We start from the raw sequence: 15,497 nt of genomic DNA, 5'->3' as shown, positions 1-15,497 counted from the left end.
TCAGCGTGCTGAATTTCTCTGCTCCGTTGGCTTTGCTGAGGCAGCTATCCCAGGAACCCTTCTGTAAACTGAATCAGAGAAATAATTCAGCTTAAAGTCCTTGCTTCTGTCTGGAGGCGGTATGGGGAAGGAAGGCGGGGTGGGGTGTAATTTACTTGCAGCATGGCTCCAACAAAGAACTGTTTCCTCGCCGTGCTGCGAAGGCCTGATGTACGAGGGAATAAATGGGGGCTGAGGATGCGGAGCTTCCTTGCATTCGGTTTGATTCGAGAGCCTTTTTCTAACTCCTTGGCAGAAGAAAAGACATAGAGGAGAGTCTGAAGAAACTGGCTTAAATTTTAGAATAGTGTCAGACTGAAGTTATAAATGTTAGAATCCTTTGGAAATTTAATGACTAACTGAATGATGTCTGTTAGAGGGAATGGTTAGAAATAGCTACTAGATGAACTCTTATGGCAAACGTGCTTAGGGAAATGGGGGCAGTACAGTGGAAATATGTTCAAAATAAATCCTCTCCCAACCCAAAATGCCATTTCCTTCAAGAGAACAAAAAAGTTTATCTGAGAATGGTGGTTAGCCACGAGATTTGACTGTGCATGATTTCTTCTCATCGATTGCACCTTGTGTTTGAAGGTCTTCTCCTGAGGCAATGTATAAAGAGGTGGAGCTTCCTTGTGACTAAACTTTGCTTTTATGTCCATTTCAGATGATCTAATTATTTCAGAAGATGTTGGGGCAAGTATCTTCAATGGGCAGAAGAAGGTGCTGTATTATGCGGATGCCCTGACAGAAATAGCTTTTGTTGTCCCATCACCAGTGGAGTCCCTAAGTAAGATCACTTTGTATATGCTGTTTACAAAAACCAAAACAACATTTTTTTTGTTGGAGAGCTTTTTCAGAAGCAGGACCTAACTAAGCTAACTAGTAGTGTGTCTAGCAAGATCCTTGTCAGAAAGCTACTGACGTTTAAATTACAACATCCTAATCCTTAGACTTCTTCCTAAGGTGGTATCTCTTCTGTGCCCCTTTTTCTCAGTTTAAGCCACAATATACATCCAGGTTTGCACAGCAGTATTGCTGGTACCCTGTGTGCATTAGGTTGAACGTATGGTTCACCATCAGCTGGTGATGCGGGTTTTTTTCTCTCCCATCGTGATGATGTGCTCCTGCAGCACATGGAGGAGCATGTGCACAACTGCTGTGTAGGTGAGCAACAGCTTTCACGACATCTTTTGCATGCTAAAACCAGTGTGCAAAAGTTCCCTGGAATAAAAGGGCTGTGAGGGAATGATAGCCATAGGAAGGAGGAGACTGTATTCCATAGGAAACAAACGGGGGGATTCTAAATCCATAGGGAGTGTTTTAATTGCAGCCTGTTTCTGGAATAACTGGCAGTTGTCCACTGCTGAATCCTCTTCCTGCTTTTGAGTGCTATATTGACTTGACCATAAATCTGTGTATGTTTAGTTTCAAAAACTTTACAACCTGTTTTAGTTTCGAAACCTTACATATGATGACAGCTTAAGTTTTTTGACAGAAGACAAGACAAACCCCACCTTTCTTCTTCTGGCTTACAGCTGATTCACTGGAAAGCAATGTCTCTGACCAAGAAAGTGACTCCAACATGGATCTGCTGCCAGGAATATTGAAGCAGCAATCTCTGACACTTGAACTCTTCCCCAATCATACAGACAATCTTAATCCCTCCCAGCGGGTAAGGCAAAATTGCATTGAAAAATGGCGCTGCTTCCCCCCCCCCCCCCCTTGCAAGAAGCACACTGGCATTGCTACAGCATTTTTTGATAGTGTATAGTTTGGTTTCCTAGCATTTGGAGGTACTCGCTCCTAGCTATTAATCTTTAATATCTGCTTTGGTCCTGCCAGAATTTGCACCTGCAGTAGGAGATTGCCAGATTACATTAAATATAAAGCTTAAACATTCTAAGTGGTAATACTCTGCATACTGAAATCTTGAAATGCATGCAGGAAAAAGTATATGCAGTATTTACAAAGTAATTCAGACTCGAATCCATGCTTGGAAACTTAGGATGGATAGACATGAACACTTCTCATACCTACCCAGTTTAAAATAGTATGTGTCAGTTGTGTCTGAAGTATCAGATGTGAAGTTGCTTTTGTATGGTAGCAAAGCAGAAAACCATGAACTGCTGTAACAGTTAGCAAAGGATTTACAACTGCTTATTTCTTGTATAGAATTCACTTCCAAATGTATATGTAGTTACTGATTTAAGGTCTTTGAGAACATGAAGAAAAATTTGAACGAGTTTTTTAAGATAGAATATATTCATGTACGTTGAATATAGATATTGTGGAGACCTAGATTACTGTTTCTCAGTGGGTAGTTTGATGACCACAGCTGCCCCATCTCAATAGTTGGCAGAGGTCGTACCTGAGAAGACTAAGGAGCAACTTTGGAAATGCTTGTTGGATGCATTACTAGACTCATGATGTTTGCAAATGCTACTCTTCCCATGTGTTCAAAACAGCTCAGTCCTACTTCTAGATCCAAGAGGGTGCCTCAGGGCCGGACCATTCCACCGATGGGACCTGAAACCAAAGTGTACGTGGTCTGGGTGGAACGTTATGATGATATAGGTGCGTAGACGTTTTTATTGTTTGCTAAAGTAACAACAGGGCAGGAATGAGAGGAACAACTCTGTTGCATTCCTCTATAAAATGCTAAATCCTTATTAATGTCCATAGCCAACACTTTCAAGATTCTAAAACAGTTCTTTGATATTTGAGTGGTGGTCCATGGGGTGTACACGAATCAGTGGCATGTAGGTCTGGAGATTATTTTAGCTCTGGCAGTACATGTGAAATGCCATCATGCCATTCTTAAGCTTAACACACAAGGCAAGTGTGCACCCCTGTTTTTTGAATTCCTCTCAGCTGCTGTCTCCTCAGAGTGGATCTGTTGTTCTTCCTTTAAAAAAAATGACTTCTGACAGCTGCTGCTTCTGTGCTGAAAGCATCATCATCCTTCTTGGTTTGATAGTACCTTTGAAACTTTCTGCTGTGTTCTCTCTTGCAGGAAGGCTCATTTATCCTGTGCTCGGGGTGCCCGTTTCATGCTATGCAGTCCCGTTTTCTTTCTGCACCTTTGTTCAGGCAGGGTCCTGCTCCTCATACAACTTAATGTTTCTTAGTTTGGTGTTTCCTCTCTGACTCTGGGTACTGGCTGACCTGGGAGAGACCCAGCTTTGCCCATCCTGTTACAGCCATGGCGTGGACAATGGTGGGCAGCTGGATGCTAGGCTTGAGGAGTCCTTTGTCCCCAAGAGCTTCTTGTGTTCTGGTTCTAAGCCGTGGCCTGGCTTCAGCGCTGTGCAAGAGCCTCTCTGTACTCGCCTAGCCCAGCAGTCTGTAACGCTGGCCAGTAACCGATACTTTATTCTGTCTTTGATTTCTAATCCTGGTTCCCAGTCTGGCAGTAAGGGTGAACCTTAATTAATCCCTTAGCTCCTCACAGAGGAAAGCAACCAAGAGGATGGGAGTGATCAAGAGGAAGCTTCCTGTAAAGTGTAGGGGTAAATTCTCAAGGAGATCACCTTGTCCATAGCACATCCCTCAGAGCTTTACTGGGATCAGGAGGCAGACATCAAGTTCTGCAGCATCATTTCCTTATCCAGACTTTGGCCCAGAGGGTGTTCCCCTAGCTCCAAGAGTCCCTCAGCCACTTCGGTTCCCAAACTGGTGTCCCTGACCCTCTTCTTTCTTGGGTTGCAGCTAAAGCCAGCTCACTGCAGAGGCGGCAACTGTGCTATACATGCATGTTTCTGCTTGGCTGCTTCTTTCAGCAGCCGTAGGAATCTCCCAAAGCTCTGGGCCTGAAGCTGAAGTAATGAGTTTGTGAGCCTCAGTAACGTGGCAGTTGGATTGGGGGGGGGGGGGGCTGCGGCGGCTCTTGAAAGTGGCTCCTGGCCCAGAGGCTCTGCCTTATGCTCCTTATGTTCTTGGTTTTTTCCTTATGCTTCTGGTACATCTTTGAGTCTGGACAGTGGAAAAGCTGTCACTTTGTAGTCTAGGCTATCGCCGCTGTGCCAACTGCCTGCCCTCCCCCTTGCTCCATCTCAAAGTACTTCCATGGTCCTCCGTGCTCTCCCTCTGCTAGCTTCAGCTTTCGTGTGCTCTTAGCATCCCAGCTCTGGTGGCAAAAGGCGTTTTTGGGCCTTGTACTCTTTCTGCTGGAAGAGGCCTCGGCACTGTCCTGCTGTCTGAACTGTACTTTTCTGAGTGACTCACAACGTCTCTCTCGGTTCCTGCTCCTAAAAAAGGTAATGGGAAGTGCCACATCCCCTTCCAGGGATCCGAGTTCTTACTTCCTCCTCCTGCACCTTCCTTACCCAGTCACTTGTTACCAAGTACATGGCAGCAGAGTTGTAGGTTATGGTGAGGATCTACGGAGCTTGGATTTGAGGAATGATACCATGTTTGTTGGAGCAGGGCTCAAGGGAACTGTAGATGTGAGCGCAGGTATCACTGGGAATTCCCAGCACTGTTCTTGAGGGTGATTACTTGTGGATAGATGGAGATGCTGCTGAATGACAATTTGAAAGCTCTTTTTGTGATTGAAGTACCTCACCTCCTTCCTGCTTTCACTGTTCCTCTAGAGATTTTGACCTTTGGGACCGAGACAGTTGAGGGTCTGGGACATGTGTTACCTAATCCGTTGAGCGCAGGATGGCTGAGGTCTATCTGTATACTCCATGAATTCTTAAGCTTAAAAACAAAGACTTTGCATCACTAGCAGTACAAGTGTATCCATGGTATAAGTGCTTGAGGACTGCATGGTTTTGACTGATGATAAATAATCTATCTTTGCACAAAAAACAACAACAACAACAAACCCAAAAACTGGAGTAGATAAACTTTATTCAGTGCATCCTCTTCTTACAGAAAACTTTCCCCTCCCTGATCTGGTATCTGAGACTAGCACTGGTGTGGAAACTACAGCCAACAGTAGCACTTCCCTAAGGTAAGACTGCTTTTATTTTAATTATTTTTCTTGATTCTTGCAGACAACAGTTTAGGCTGCACTTTAGAAGAAGTCATGACAGATTATTTGCATTCTTCATCTTTCAAAGGCAACCTGGAAAACTCTAGGTAGTCACATTAAAAAGGACAGATGAGTTTCCTCAGTGGATTTTTTTTTGGTTGAAAAAATGCAAGAGTTTTTCATATGACTGCAGTTTAAACATAAATTAAGGAACAGAACATATGTAGTTTTTCATCTTGAGTCTGTGATTAGCCTTCCTCCTGATTTACTCCCTTGTGAGGCGGTTAATGCTGCATACATGTTGTGAGGCTTAAAGCCCTGTCTGGAGGACTTTCAAATTCTGTGGTGACAGAAGATCATAGAAACAGTACAGTTGATATAACCCTTCTGAAGTCCAGAGGATGCACACAGGAGTCTCGCTGGTTTAGCCACAGGACATTTTTTAACTTTTTTTTTAACACTTAAAGTGGTCATTTTTCACTTACAGATTAATTGAAACAGTGCTATTAAACTGATTTAACAGTTGTGGTTTTTCCCTTAAGATCTAGCATTCCTGAGAAGGAAGTTCCTGTGATATTCATCCATCCTTTAAACACTGGCTTATTCAGGATAAAACTACAAGGAGCAACTGGGAAATTCAATATGGTTATCCCATTGGTGGATGGAATGATAGTCAGTAGGAGAGCTCTTGGTAAGCTAAAGATTCTTAGGAGCACTCGTGTTTTGATTTTTTTGTTTGTTTGTTTTTAATAATATATCTGCAAAATACATGGTCTGGAATCTTTCACTGGAAAAAGTATCGGGCATGGCAGAACCAAAAACCCCCAGGCTTTTTGCAGCAGCAGTGGTAGCAGGAACAGCAGAGGGAGCAGCTGGTCAGCACTTGGCTGACGGCATCCAGGGCTCCCCTGCAATTGTGGTGGGAGAGAAGAGAAGGGTTGGAGCTAGTAATGGTGGAAGGAAAAGGTAAATGCCTCTTATTTAGGTAAGAGACATCAGAAATGCGACCCTAACGTTTAGCAATGAGAGCCAAGGTGCTGGTGTTAGTTGACTGCCAGAGGGTACTGCTGCATTTTTGGACTGTGCTGGCATGCTGCGTTTGTTCCTTCTGTTTTAGAAGCCGGATAGCAATTAAAAGCCACAGCAATTCAGGATCTTCTAATGTGTGTAAAAATACTTAACCTACTACGCAGGCATGCGTTAACAGGGGGTCCATGCGTGCTGTCTGCCTTTTCCTGGATGGATTAGTGGATCTGTCTCGGCATCTCTGCTACTGTAGCTTCAGTAACTGGAAATCTCACTCCAGTGGGAGCAATTCACAGGACGGAGTGAAATGAATAAACAAACATTAGGATACTTGTACATAACCATAAAACTAGCATTGTAGGGGTCTGTTGGGGGTGACTTCCAGGTTCTGTTTTTTGCATGCTTAATTCAGGGATAGAGAAATTGAAGCCAGGCTGGGCCTTTAAATGACACTCGAAGTCAGCTGATGACAATGGCTTCTACTGAAAAAGATACAGGTTTGTTTTCCTAGAGTTGGGCTGGTTTTTCAGCCGCATCAGGACTATTAATATAATGAAATTTGTATCAGTTCTAAGTTTAGCAGATGTGGCTTGCGTGCAGTCAGGAATTGAGTCCTCTAAGTAAGGAAGACACTGTTCCTGCCTGTAAGAAAGCGCTTGTGAAACAGCGGGGGGGTTAAGGGACACTTACTTTATTAGAGCCACATGAATTTCATTTCAGAATAAAATAGGATAAAGTCCACCGCCAGCTTTGACCAAATGTTACTGCTTTGGTTCCCAGGCTTCCCGTCCCTGCCGTGTACAGCAGTATGAGTTAGAGAGGTAACAACGGTGGCAAAGCAGCGAGGGGTAGAGAAACCTGTTTCCAGCCACAGCCCATCAAGTCTTTCCTCATGCCCTGTTCCGAGGGGGAGGCTCTGCAGCCAAGTACTGATGGGTGCTTTTTGCATCCTGAAGAATGCCCTGGCATTACCCGCTGCGACCTCAGCCCCGCCTGGGCTCCGCACGTCCTCGTGCCCTGGATTCTTTCTCCTTTTGGTCCTGAGGCTGCTGTTGTGGGCAGTTGCTTGGATCCAGCAAAGCAGAGAAATCTTCTTCCCCCTCCAGCCAGTTTAGGGTACCACTGACTTAGTCCCTTTCTTAATCATTTTTCACCGTAAAATGTCCTTACAGGCTGGGGACCATGGTTATCTGTTATCAACTACTCATTGAGAAAAGTTCTTGACTTGGTGGTGCTGAACATCTCCCCTGGGTTTCTAGACAGGACAGAACCCAAAGTTGTCTTCAGTTGCGAAGCCAGCGAAGGGGCACAGACTTGAATTTGTTTAAACTTTATTCAAATGTTGTTTCTTTTCCAGGTTTTTTAGTGAGGCAGACGGTAATAAATATTTGTCGGAGAAAGAGGCTGGAAAGTGATTCATACAACCCCCCACATGTCCGCCGAAAACAGAAAATAGCAGACATTGTCAATAAATACCGGAACAGGCAGCTGGAGCCAGAATTTTATACCTCGCTTTTCCAGGAGGTTGGGCTCAAGAACTGCAACCCCTAGACCGTTATCCTTCCAGGACAATTAGATCAGAGCTTGGTGGCTACAGTAATGAAAACAGTTAAATAACAACAACAAATTTCCTCAGCCCTCCGGAATTCAGGAAATCGTATTCGAGCACAAGTCAGCAGATACCATGTGGGAGGAATGAGAAATGAATCCAAAACATTGCAGTTAGGGTATTGACTTAATTCACCTACCCTCAAAAGATTACTTAATTCCAGTCTTCCTGGATGCTAGCAACTTAATCTCTTCACCCAATCATCTATTCCAGACTAATTAGGAACTGTAAGTTTCTCATTCTGTGAGAGGAAAACAATCAAAACAAAGCCATGTCTGCATATAAGGATGGAAAACAAATACAAACAAACCTGCCTTCAGACATCTCGCTACACCCATGTGTTAGAGAAGGGAGCAGGATCTCTCCTTTGAGGAGGGAATCTGTTTCAGAGCATTAACTGTCCCTGAAAGAACTTACAAGACGTTTTCAGCCCCCCTTCAGAGCTCAACGGAAGATCCTTCACTGCTCGTAACCAATTTGTGTACCAAAAGCAAGAGGAGGAACATTGCTTGGAAACATCAGGTCATGAAATTCATAGCCAAGATGCTGTATTTTACAGTTCCCTCCGTGGCTGGGAGTGAGTCCATCTACATACCAGATTTCTGTCATGCTGACAGCAAACACCACCTGAAATTACCTGACTTTCCAACATAAGTTGTTACTAGATAAGAGCTCTTGGTTATATAAAAACAAGGTTATGACTTTCAGGTCTGTTGCAAAATGTCACATTTAATTTTAGTAGCTTGATCTTTTTTTTTTTAAATTTTTTTCTTACTTAATTTATTTTGAAGTGTCTGTATCACCTACTCACTGTTTCCATAAAAAGCATAAACATCACTTGCTTTCCTTCCATTGGATTGAAATCTGAGATTCTGGGGCTGCCTCCTGCCTGATATTTATAGCATAAGCAGTTTTCGCAGCTTCTACAACACTTTTCAGAAGCTCCTGTTAAACAGACTAAAACAACTCGAAAAGAAAATTCAAGAATTCTTCTTTTTCCCCATTAACTTGCCATTCCATGAAAGCTCCTTTGGAGTTATAACTTAAAATTGTTTTGAATCTACTGTGCTCTCTCATGCTCAGCAGCGGTGGTTCCCTTTCACCTAGGTCAGAAGTTTTTGCTTTCAGACCGTGGATTTCAAGTGTTCAGGACTCGAAGGATGTGCTGGGAAAAGATGTTTACAACTGCAAATTTAATATTGGGAATATAAAAGCTGCAGTGGGTGCTGGCAGCCTTGGGAGCGCGTTCGGGCTCCCAGCGCAATCTTAACTTGTGTTGCAGTAATGAATCATCGCTGGCGCTCCCGGGCAGATGCAGTTTGTGATCACCAGCAGCAGCGCGTGCCCTTTTCCTTCCAGTAAGCAGGTAATGTAAGAGCATGAGCGTGAGCAGGAATTTGGGGAGCTCCTCACCTTATTCCAAAAGTGGTTTTATTAGCTTTTTAATATGCATTGCAGTAATACCTGTCAGTCATTTAATTTTGGTATTTCAGAGTTACTTTTTGCAACAGTTCTGACCTGAAACAGTCTTGTTTCATTACAACTTACCTGCCAAGGACACACCCTGCTCCTGTCTTTTCATGTGGTTTTTCACAGAGAGTAAATGGAAACACAGGCCCCTAAAAATACATGTGAAAGGATTTTCAGGATGTCAGCCAGGGGGGTTTTAGGTGACGTGCTTGTTGCAGGGGTCAAGCACCCCAGCCTCAACTCAGGAGCTCTGGATTTTGATCCAGATGAATCACAAGTGGAAAAATGGAACCACACAAAGAAAACTACTGTGGAAGTAAGCATGATGGCTGGCCCACGCTTGCGTGATGCCCAGGTTGCAAATGGCAGGAGGAGCTGCAAGGCAGCGTTTGGGCGTATGGGCAAAGCTGCCAAGGGGAACTTGGGCAGCTTCATTCCTCTGCCAAACTCTTGCCAGTATCAATTTAATGCACGGACACTAAATTTACCCACATTCTGTATGTACCTATTGGATCTAATTAATGGCCAAACACACTTTAGTCCACTGATTTAAAAGGCATGACCAATGCATGTGTAACAAATAAACATACTGAGCAATCAAATGTCTGCACATCTTCAGTAACGTAACAACAAAACCCACGTACCATAGCTAAGTATGTTAGTATGCAAAGTCATTGGTTTATATAGTAATGAGCTGCAAAAGATACTTCTTTCAGGCATTCGGGTACAGTCAGTAATGTAAAGATCCGTGCATTTGGGGAAACCCCGGATATTTTCCGCAAAGTCCAAGGTAGCCAAATGGGCTGCCTGAAGATGTACTTTTTCAAAGGCCTGTGCTTGGCTGGAGAATAGCCTTGGGTCTGTTTCCACGTTCACTTACAACATGGGTATGGCACCCGCTTGAGCAGTAACAACCCTGAAAGCAATGCAACTTTTCCGAAGTCTTGAAAGAAGATAACTTTTGCGCACATCGTTGCTGCTGATCCCGTCGCCGGGGGAGTAGGCTTTTATAACGTGCTTCATTTGATTTGTAAAGCCAGCTGGTTAACGTCTCACACACTAGTGGTATGGCCTGGCCATAAGTGGTGGGTTTTGCTGCCTGGAAAGGTGAACCTTCAAGAAAGTCACAGTTTAGTATAAAAATGTTGCGATTGCAGAAATGTGTTGCTATCCCACTTGGTTTGGATGCCAGTCGCAGCAGCAGACCTGCGCCAGTGGAAGGTGTCTGCAAGAGCATCCCTCCCTCTCCTGAGCACCGAGAGGTCTCCGACCTCATAATAAAATGTAAAACACTAATTTCAGAATGAAATCCTTGTCCTGTTGAAGTCGGTGGCCAAACTCCAATGGCTGCAGCTAGCTCAGGGTGCAGCCTTGAGCTTTTTTCCCCAAAAGGGTTAGAAAAAATGGGATTTATTTCAGTGGTGATTGCAAGAACGTGTTAGTCAAGAATCCCAACTTGTTTTTTTCATCAGCAAACTGCTGTATTGAGTTTTCAACTTGACAACTTGCGTGGCTTGGGTTTGCGTTCCTGTTCATCGGAGGTGAGAAGTATTGACCGCTTGCTTTGCGCGTAGCGTGACGTTAGTCTGGACGTGCAGGTAACGTAGCGCTGCAAAAGCTGAGTTGCAAATGTTGCAGAACAACTAAACTGAGACTTTCTCTTTTCATAAGACCTTTCTGTTTGGGTTCATAATTCTGCTTTAAATGACGGCATCCTTTTAACTGTAGAAAGAGGGGGGACCATTGTCACCTTGTTAAACGCAGTGTCGAAATTACAGCAATTTTAGTACCTTAATACTGACTCTCTTTTAAAAGAAAAGCATTTTTCTTAGAGGTACTTTTAAAAAAGGCGTTACAACCCTACAGCAAACAGGAGCGGGGAAGGCCGGTGCCTGTGGAAGTTAAGGTGTCTCTGGGGGTAGCAGCGTGTGCGCGCGGCCGTAGGGAAGAGCAGCCCCTCGCTGCGCGACGCGCTGTATGTGCTGGGCTCTCCATAGGTGACCGCGTTTCTTTTCTGTGAGGTTCTGCATGCCCAGAAAGATGGAGAGAACTAAATTTCAACCTAACAGTCAAATTTGATGTGATTTAATGGTTGCGTAATTGAGCGATGTCTTTGAAGGCAAACACAGACCTTTTCCACATGGATTTTAGCAGGAGCAATTAGAAATGAGAATGCCAGATATCATGTGCTTCAAATCATATACAATTTGTATGAACTTCTGTATGTTGCCAAGACACGATCTTTTTGTTCTTATTGTATTTTTCTGTAAATATTCCTGGCGCTAAGTTGTAAAGTAAAGGCAAAATGTAAATATGAAGATGTGAACTATGTTCTCTTGTCTCTAGTACTTTATCTCTTATTTGTTTCGGGAAGGCACACAAAGGCTTGTTTGTATTTATGCCAATTCTTTGTCCAGGAGAAACACATCAAATACTGAATGTAACACAATTAGTCCAATAAATTTTAAAGATTCTTATCTAGTAACTTTGCAGTTGTTGGGTTTTTTTTTTTTTTAAATATTTTCCAATGCTTTTGCTTGAAATTATCAGCCAATGGAGATGTTTCTCAAGGAAATAGCAGATGGATGTAGTAAAATTGTGCACCCTCTGCTACGCAGCAGCTATGGTAACAGTGCACCAGCTTGTATTTAAGGAAATCACGTTGCATCTCGACGGTGTGGGGAATGAAAACATGGAAACACAGCTTTTCAAGGGAGACCCGATGCTCCTGCAATGCAAACGTTCTCCGGTTGCTCAATGCGCTGCTTCCGATCTCAGGCGTAGGTCCCCTTGCCGCGCAGCCGGCTCTGCTGACTCCCTGCGAGTCGCCGCGTGGTTAAAATGCGGCGCAGAGCCCTGCGGGCGTTAGAGACGGCTCTTATTTCTGTGCGGGTTGAGGATAAAGAATTTGACTTCTCGGTTGTTTGGATGAGGAGAAGAGCTGGGCGGCGGTGCGGGAGGGTCCTGTGTCCTGCAGAGGCGACGCACCCGGAGAGCTCTGGGCAATTGGGAAAGCTTCAGGAAAGCCGCGGCAGAGGGTGGGGTTTGTCGGTGCCCCCCGGCCTCGGAGCAACGGGCCAGACCACCCACAGCCCATCTCCCCGCTCCCCAGGGAGGTGACAAGCCCTCGCTGCGGGTTCCCTGCGTCAGGGCCGCGGTGTTTGGTCCGGCGGGACCCTGTCCGTGTGTCCTGGTGCTTCGCTGCTGAGGCCGCAGGCGGCGGTCGCCCTGCCTTGACCATGGACCTTCACCTTCACGGCAGCTCTCAAGAGGAGATGCTGCCGCCGTCGGGACGCCGGCCTGGTGCGAGCTGTCCGCACGTCGACGTACCTGAGGGCTGGAACAAAACCGCTGCACCGACCATTGCGGGAACCTCCAGCAGGCTGCAGTGACCCCGAGGTGCAGCAGCTTCCCAACCTCCCGCTGGGAGCTGCCGGCAGCTCTGCCCGCGGCCGGCCCCGCGCTGCTGGCGGCAGTGGGATGGCAGCCCCGGCTCCTCGGCCGAGGGACGGCTCGGGGCGCCCAGGGGAGCTCCCGGCAGGGGCTGGGGGGCTGAGGGCACCCGCCCAGCCCAGGGCCCTTCGGGGGCGAGGCGTCGGGGTGGGGTCGGCCGCTGCGGAGCGGCTTGGAAAGCTCGCTTGAGGGCCTGGGGTCGAAAGTGCCTTTTCAGCAGCAGAGCCGTGGAAGAGGGAGGGGGTTTGTGTGCGGGGGGGCTGTGTGGGTGTGATGGTGACCAGATTCCGGCTTCAAGCAAGCCCAGGAGCTCAAAGGCAACTCCAGCAGCCCCGCTGCCGCCCGGCTTCCTCAGGGCGCGAGAGCCGGGCTGGGAGCAGCACCAAGCAGCTCTCTGGGTGGCCATTTTTTTATTAAAGCTCCTCCCATGCACCAAAGGTATTTGATGCCGAGGCAGTAAACATGGTCGTGAAACTGCTGTAGCGTGCCAGGGCGTCATTTTGGAGGCACCACGCAGGCGGTTGCTGTAAAAACAGGAGCAACGAATGCAGGGATGGAGGCAGGAGCGGCCGCGGCGCGGAGCAGCCCAGGGACAGCCAGTCTGGCCGCCCACCACAGCCAGAAATCAGAATTAATTTCCAGTTCGCTGTTAATTGAGGGGAGCTGCTCCCTGGGGTGCGCAGCAGCCGGCAGCACCCTGCAGCCCTCCTGCACCCCGTGTCCTGTCCAGCCCGGGCAAGTGGAGGGGCTCGGGAGCTTTGCCATGGGAGATGCAGAGGAGACATCTTGTCCCCATCGCCCTCCGCCATCCTCTTCATCAGTGCAATTCCTATAAACTTGCCGAGTGAAAGCAGGAGAAACGCTGCACGCTGACACCCAATACACCCGTTTTTCTCGCTGCAGCATGGCTAGTTCTGACCACGAATGGAGCCAAATTGCATTACAAATAATTTTCCAGGGTAAAATGCAATTTAGTTACTGCTTTAAGCTGAGAAAATATTACTTGTCTGCTGGCAGTGAACATGCGTCTGTCAGGAGGGGGTAAGGGACTGAAGGTGGAGCGGGGCTGAGCCGCGGCAGCGCTCCCGCTCTGGCGCTGGGTGCCGACGGGGCGTCCCCGGCAGCGCAGGTGCCGTGGGCGTCCCTGGGCCGCACGGGTGCTGCCGGGATGTGCCGGGGCTGTGCCAGCGACACCGGGGTGTCCGCGGGCCACGCTGTGGGCTGGGTCATCGCCGTGACAACGGGCCCCATCACCAGCAGCGTGGGGGAGGGCAGTGTGTTGCCGTGGCAACCGGGAGCATCCCGGGGGGCTCAGCCCTGGCTTTCGGCTGGGGCGACGGTGTGGCTTTGCATGTGGCTTTGGCGGAAACCCCTCATTCCCAGCGCTGCTCCAGAGGCCGCGGGCAGCGCCTGAGGCATGGCAGTGGCCGAGGGGAGCTGGGTGGAGACTCACCTGGGCACACACGAGGTTTAATCCTGCTTTCTGCTTCCTGTGAGAGCAGTGACATTTTCTGCTTTATTATACGCGCTGCGTCAAACGCACCTGCCCCGCACACGGGGCCCAGCTCTGCCTTAACCCAGACGGGAGGGGAAGAGGCGATGCACCATGGCGCTGGGGCTCACACCAGGTTTTGCTGGGAAGAGCGGAGATGGGCCAGTTCATCCTGGCAGCAGGGCCGCGGCCGGGACGGGAGGACCCGCGGTGCGTCGGCAGCACCACCTTTGCCAGCTCGGGGGAACAGGCTGCTGCTTTTGGGTGGCAAAACCGCTCCACCGCCGCAGGACGGAGCCCCCGCAGCAGCAGGGGGGTCCCGGGGGGCCGGGGAATGGGCCCAGCACGTGGGCCTGAGGGGCGCTGGCGCAGGGCTCCTGTGCTCCCTCCCCACCTTGTCTCGGCCCCGGCCCCGTGCTGGGCTTTGACCCCCCAGCGCAGGCCCCCCCGCCACCGTGCCCCCCTCCAGCACCCCCAGCAGCAGCCCCGCCAGGAGCCCTTAGCCGTCAGCGCTCTCCCTCCCCTCGTGCCGGGGCGTCCCACCGCCCCGGCCCCGCGAGCCCCGGGGTGCTCCGGCGCGCGAGGCGAGGGGCCCGGGGCAGCCCCCGCCGCCGGCACAGCCCCGCCCGGCCACCCACGGGCTGGGGGCCCGGGGGGCCCAGAGCAGCCCCGCCGCGGCTGCAGCCCCCACAGCGGCGTCCCCGTGTCCCTTCAAGGCAGGGACAAGGGCCCAGTGCCCCCACGCTCCCCCAACAGCCCGTGATGGAAGCGCACTCGATGACATTATTAAATGATTCAGTGCATTTTCTGCCTCTTAAAGTACTTAATATATGTGCCCGTGTGATTCATTATTATTATTATCTAATAAAAGATTATCTGACTCACTTTCATGTTTCTTCCAATTACAAATTGAAATTGTTCCCACTATGACCTTGCAGCTGCTAGATTTTCTAAAATTAGCCATAATGATGCATTTTACTAAGATAATTAATTAGCTAAACCGGGAAAATTGAGTAGTAGAACTGCTTCACATGCTGCTAATTATCTTTTATTATGTCATCTTTACATGCAAATAAAGAAATATTGTGATTATTTTAAACACTGTTTTCATTAGCTAATACACTTGTTAGCATAGCGATGGCTCGATTCTTCCTCGGCAGCAAGAGCCCTTGGGGACTCTGCTGCTTATTGACTGCAGGACTCTTCCTTGCAGATTAAGAAAATATAGTTAAGGTCCAAATTAGGTTTATTTTGTCGATTTATTTTAATGGCCAGCAGGCGGGAGGGTGTTGGAGACGGCAGGAGAGCTGGGAGCACCGAGGGCTCCTGCCGAAGGTCGGGGGCTCCCGGGGGGGAGCGGGCAGGGCAGGGGTGCTGCCCCCCCGACACCCCTTCCTCCAGCTTCCCAGAGCCCCCCGACCGCGGCG

At 48.1% G+C, this 15,497-nt stretch overlaps 1 protein-coding gene across 3 annotated transcripts in view; it reads left to right on the top strand.

Moving 5' to 3' along the window:
• RALGAPB (Ral GTPase activating protein non-catalytic subunit beta) overlaps positions 1 to 9,988 on the top strand; it is a 62,182-nt gene extending 52,194 nt beyond the window's left edge. For all 3 annotated transcript variants that reach the window (XM_075720945.1, XM_075720947.1, XM_075720944.1), the window contains exons 25-30: positions 707 to 829; positions 1,578 to 1,714; positions 2,508 to 2,616; positions 4,921 to 4,999; positions 5,563 to 5,711; positions 7,404 to 9,988. In XM_075720945.1, coding sequence (XP_075577060.1) covers positions 707 to 829; positions 1,578 to 1,714; positions 2,508 to 2,616; positions 4,921 to 4,999; positions 5,563 to 5,711; positions 7,404 to 7,597 — 791 coding nt within the window. In that variant the 3' untranslated portion in view covers positions 7,598 to 9,988. The remainder of the gene's footprint in view (positions 1 to 706; positions 830 to 1,577; positions 1,715 to 2,507; positions 2,617 to 4,920; positions 5,000 to 5,562; positions 5,712 to 7,403) is intronic.
• Positions 9,989 to 15,497: the final 5,509 nt, after the last annotated feature.

This window comes from Pelecanus crispus, chromosome 14, assembly GCF_030463565.1.
Source record: "Pelecanus crispus isolate bPelCri1 chromosome 14, bPelCri1.pri, whole genome shotgun sequence".
In the NCBI taxonomy this organism is placed as follows: Eukaryota; Metazoa; Chordata; class Aves; order Pelecaniformes; family Pelecanidae; genus Pelecanus; species Pelecanus crispus.
Note: the sequence above shows the minus strand (reverse complement) of the source record. Positions and strands in the feature narration are given on the sequence as shown.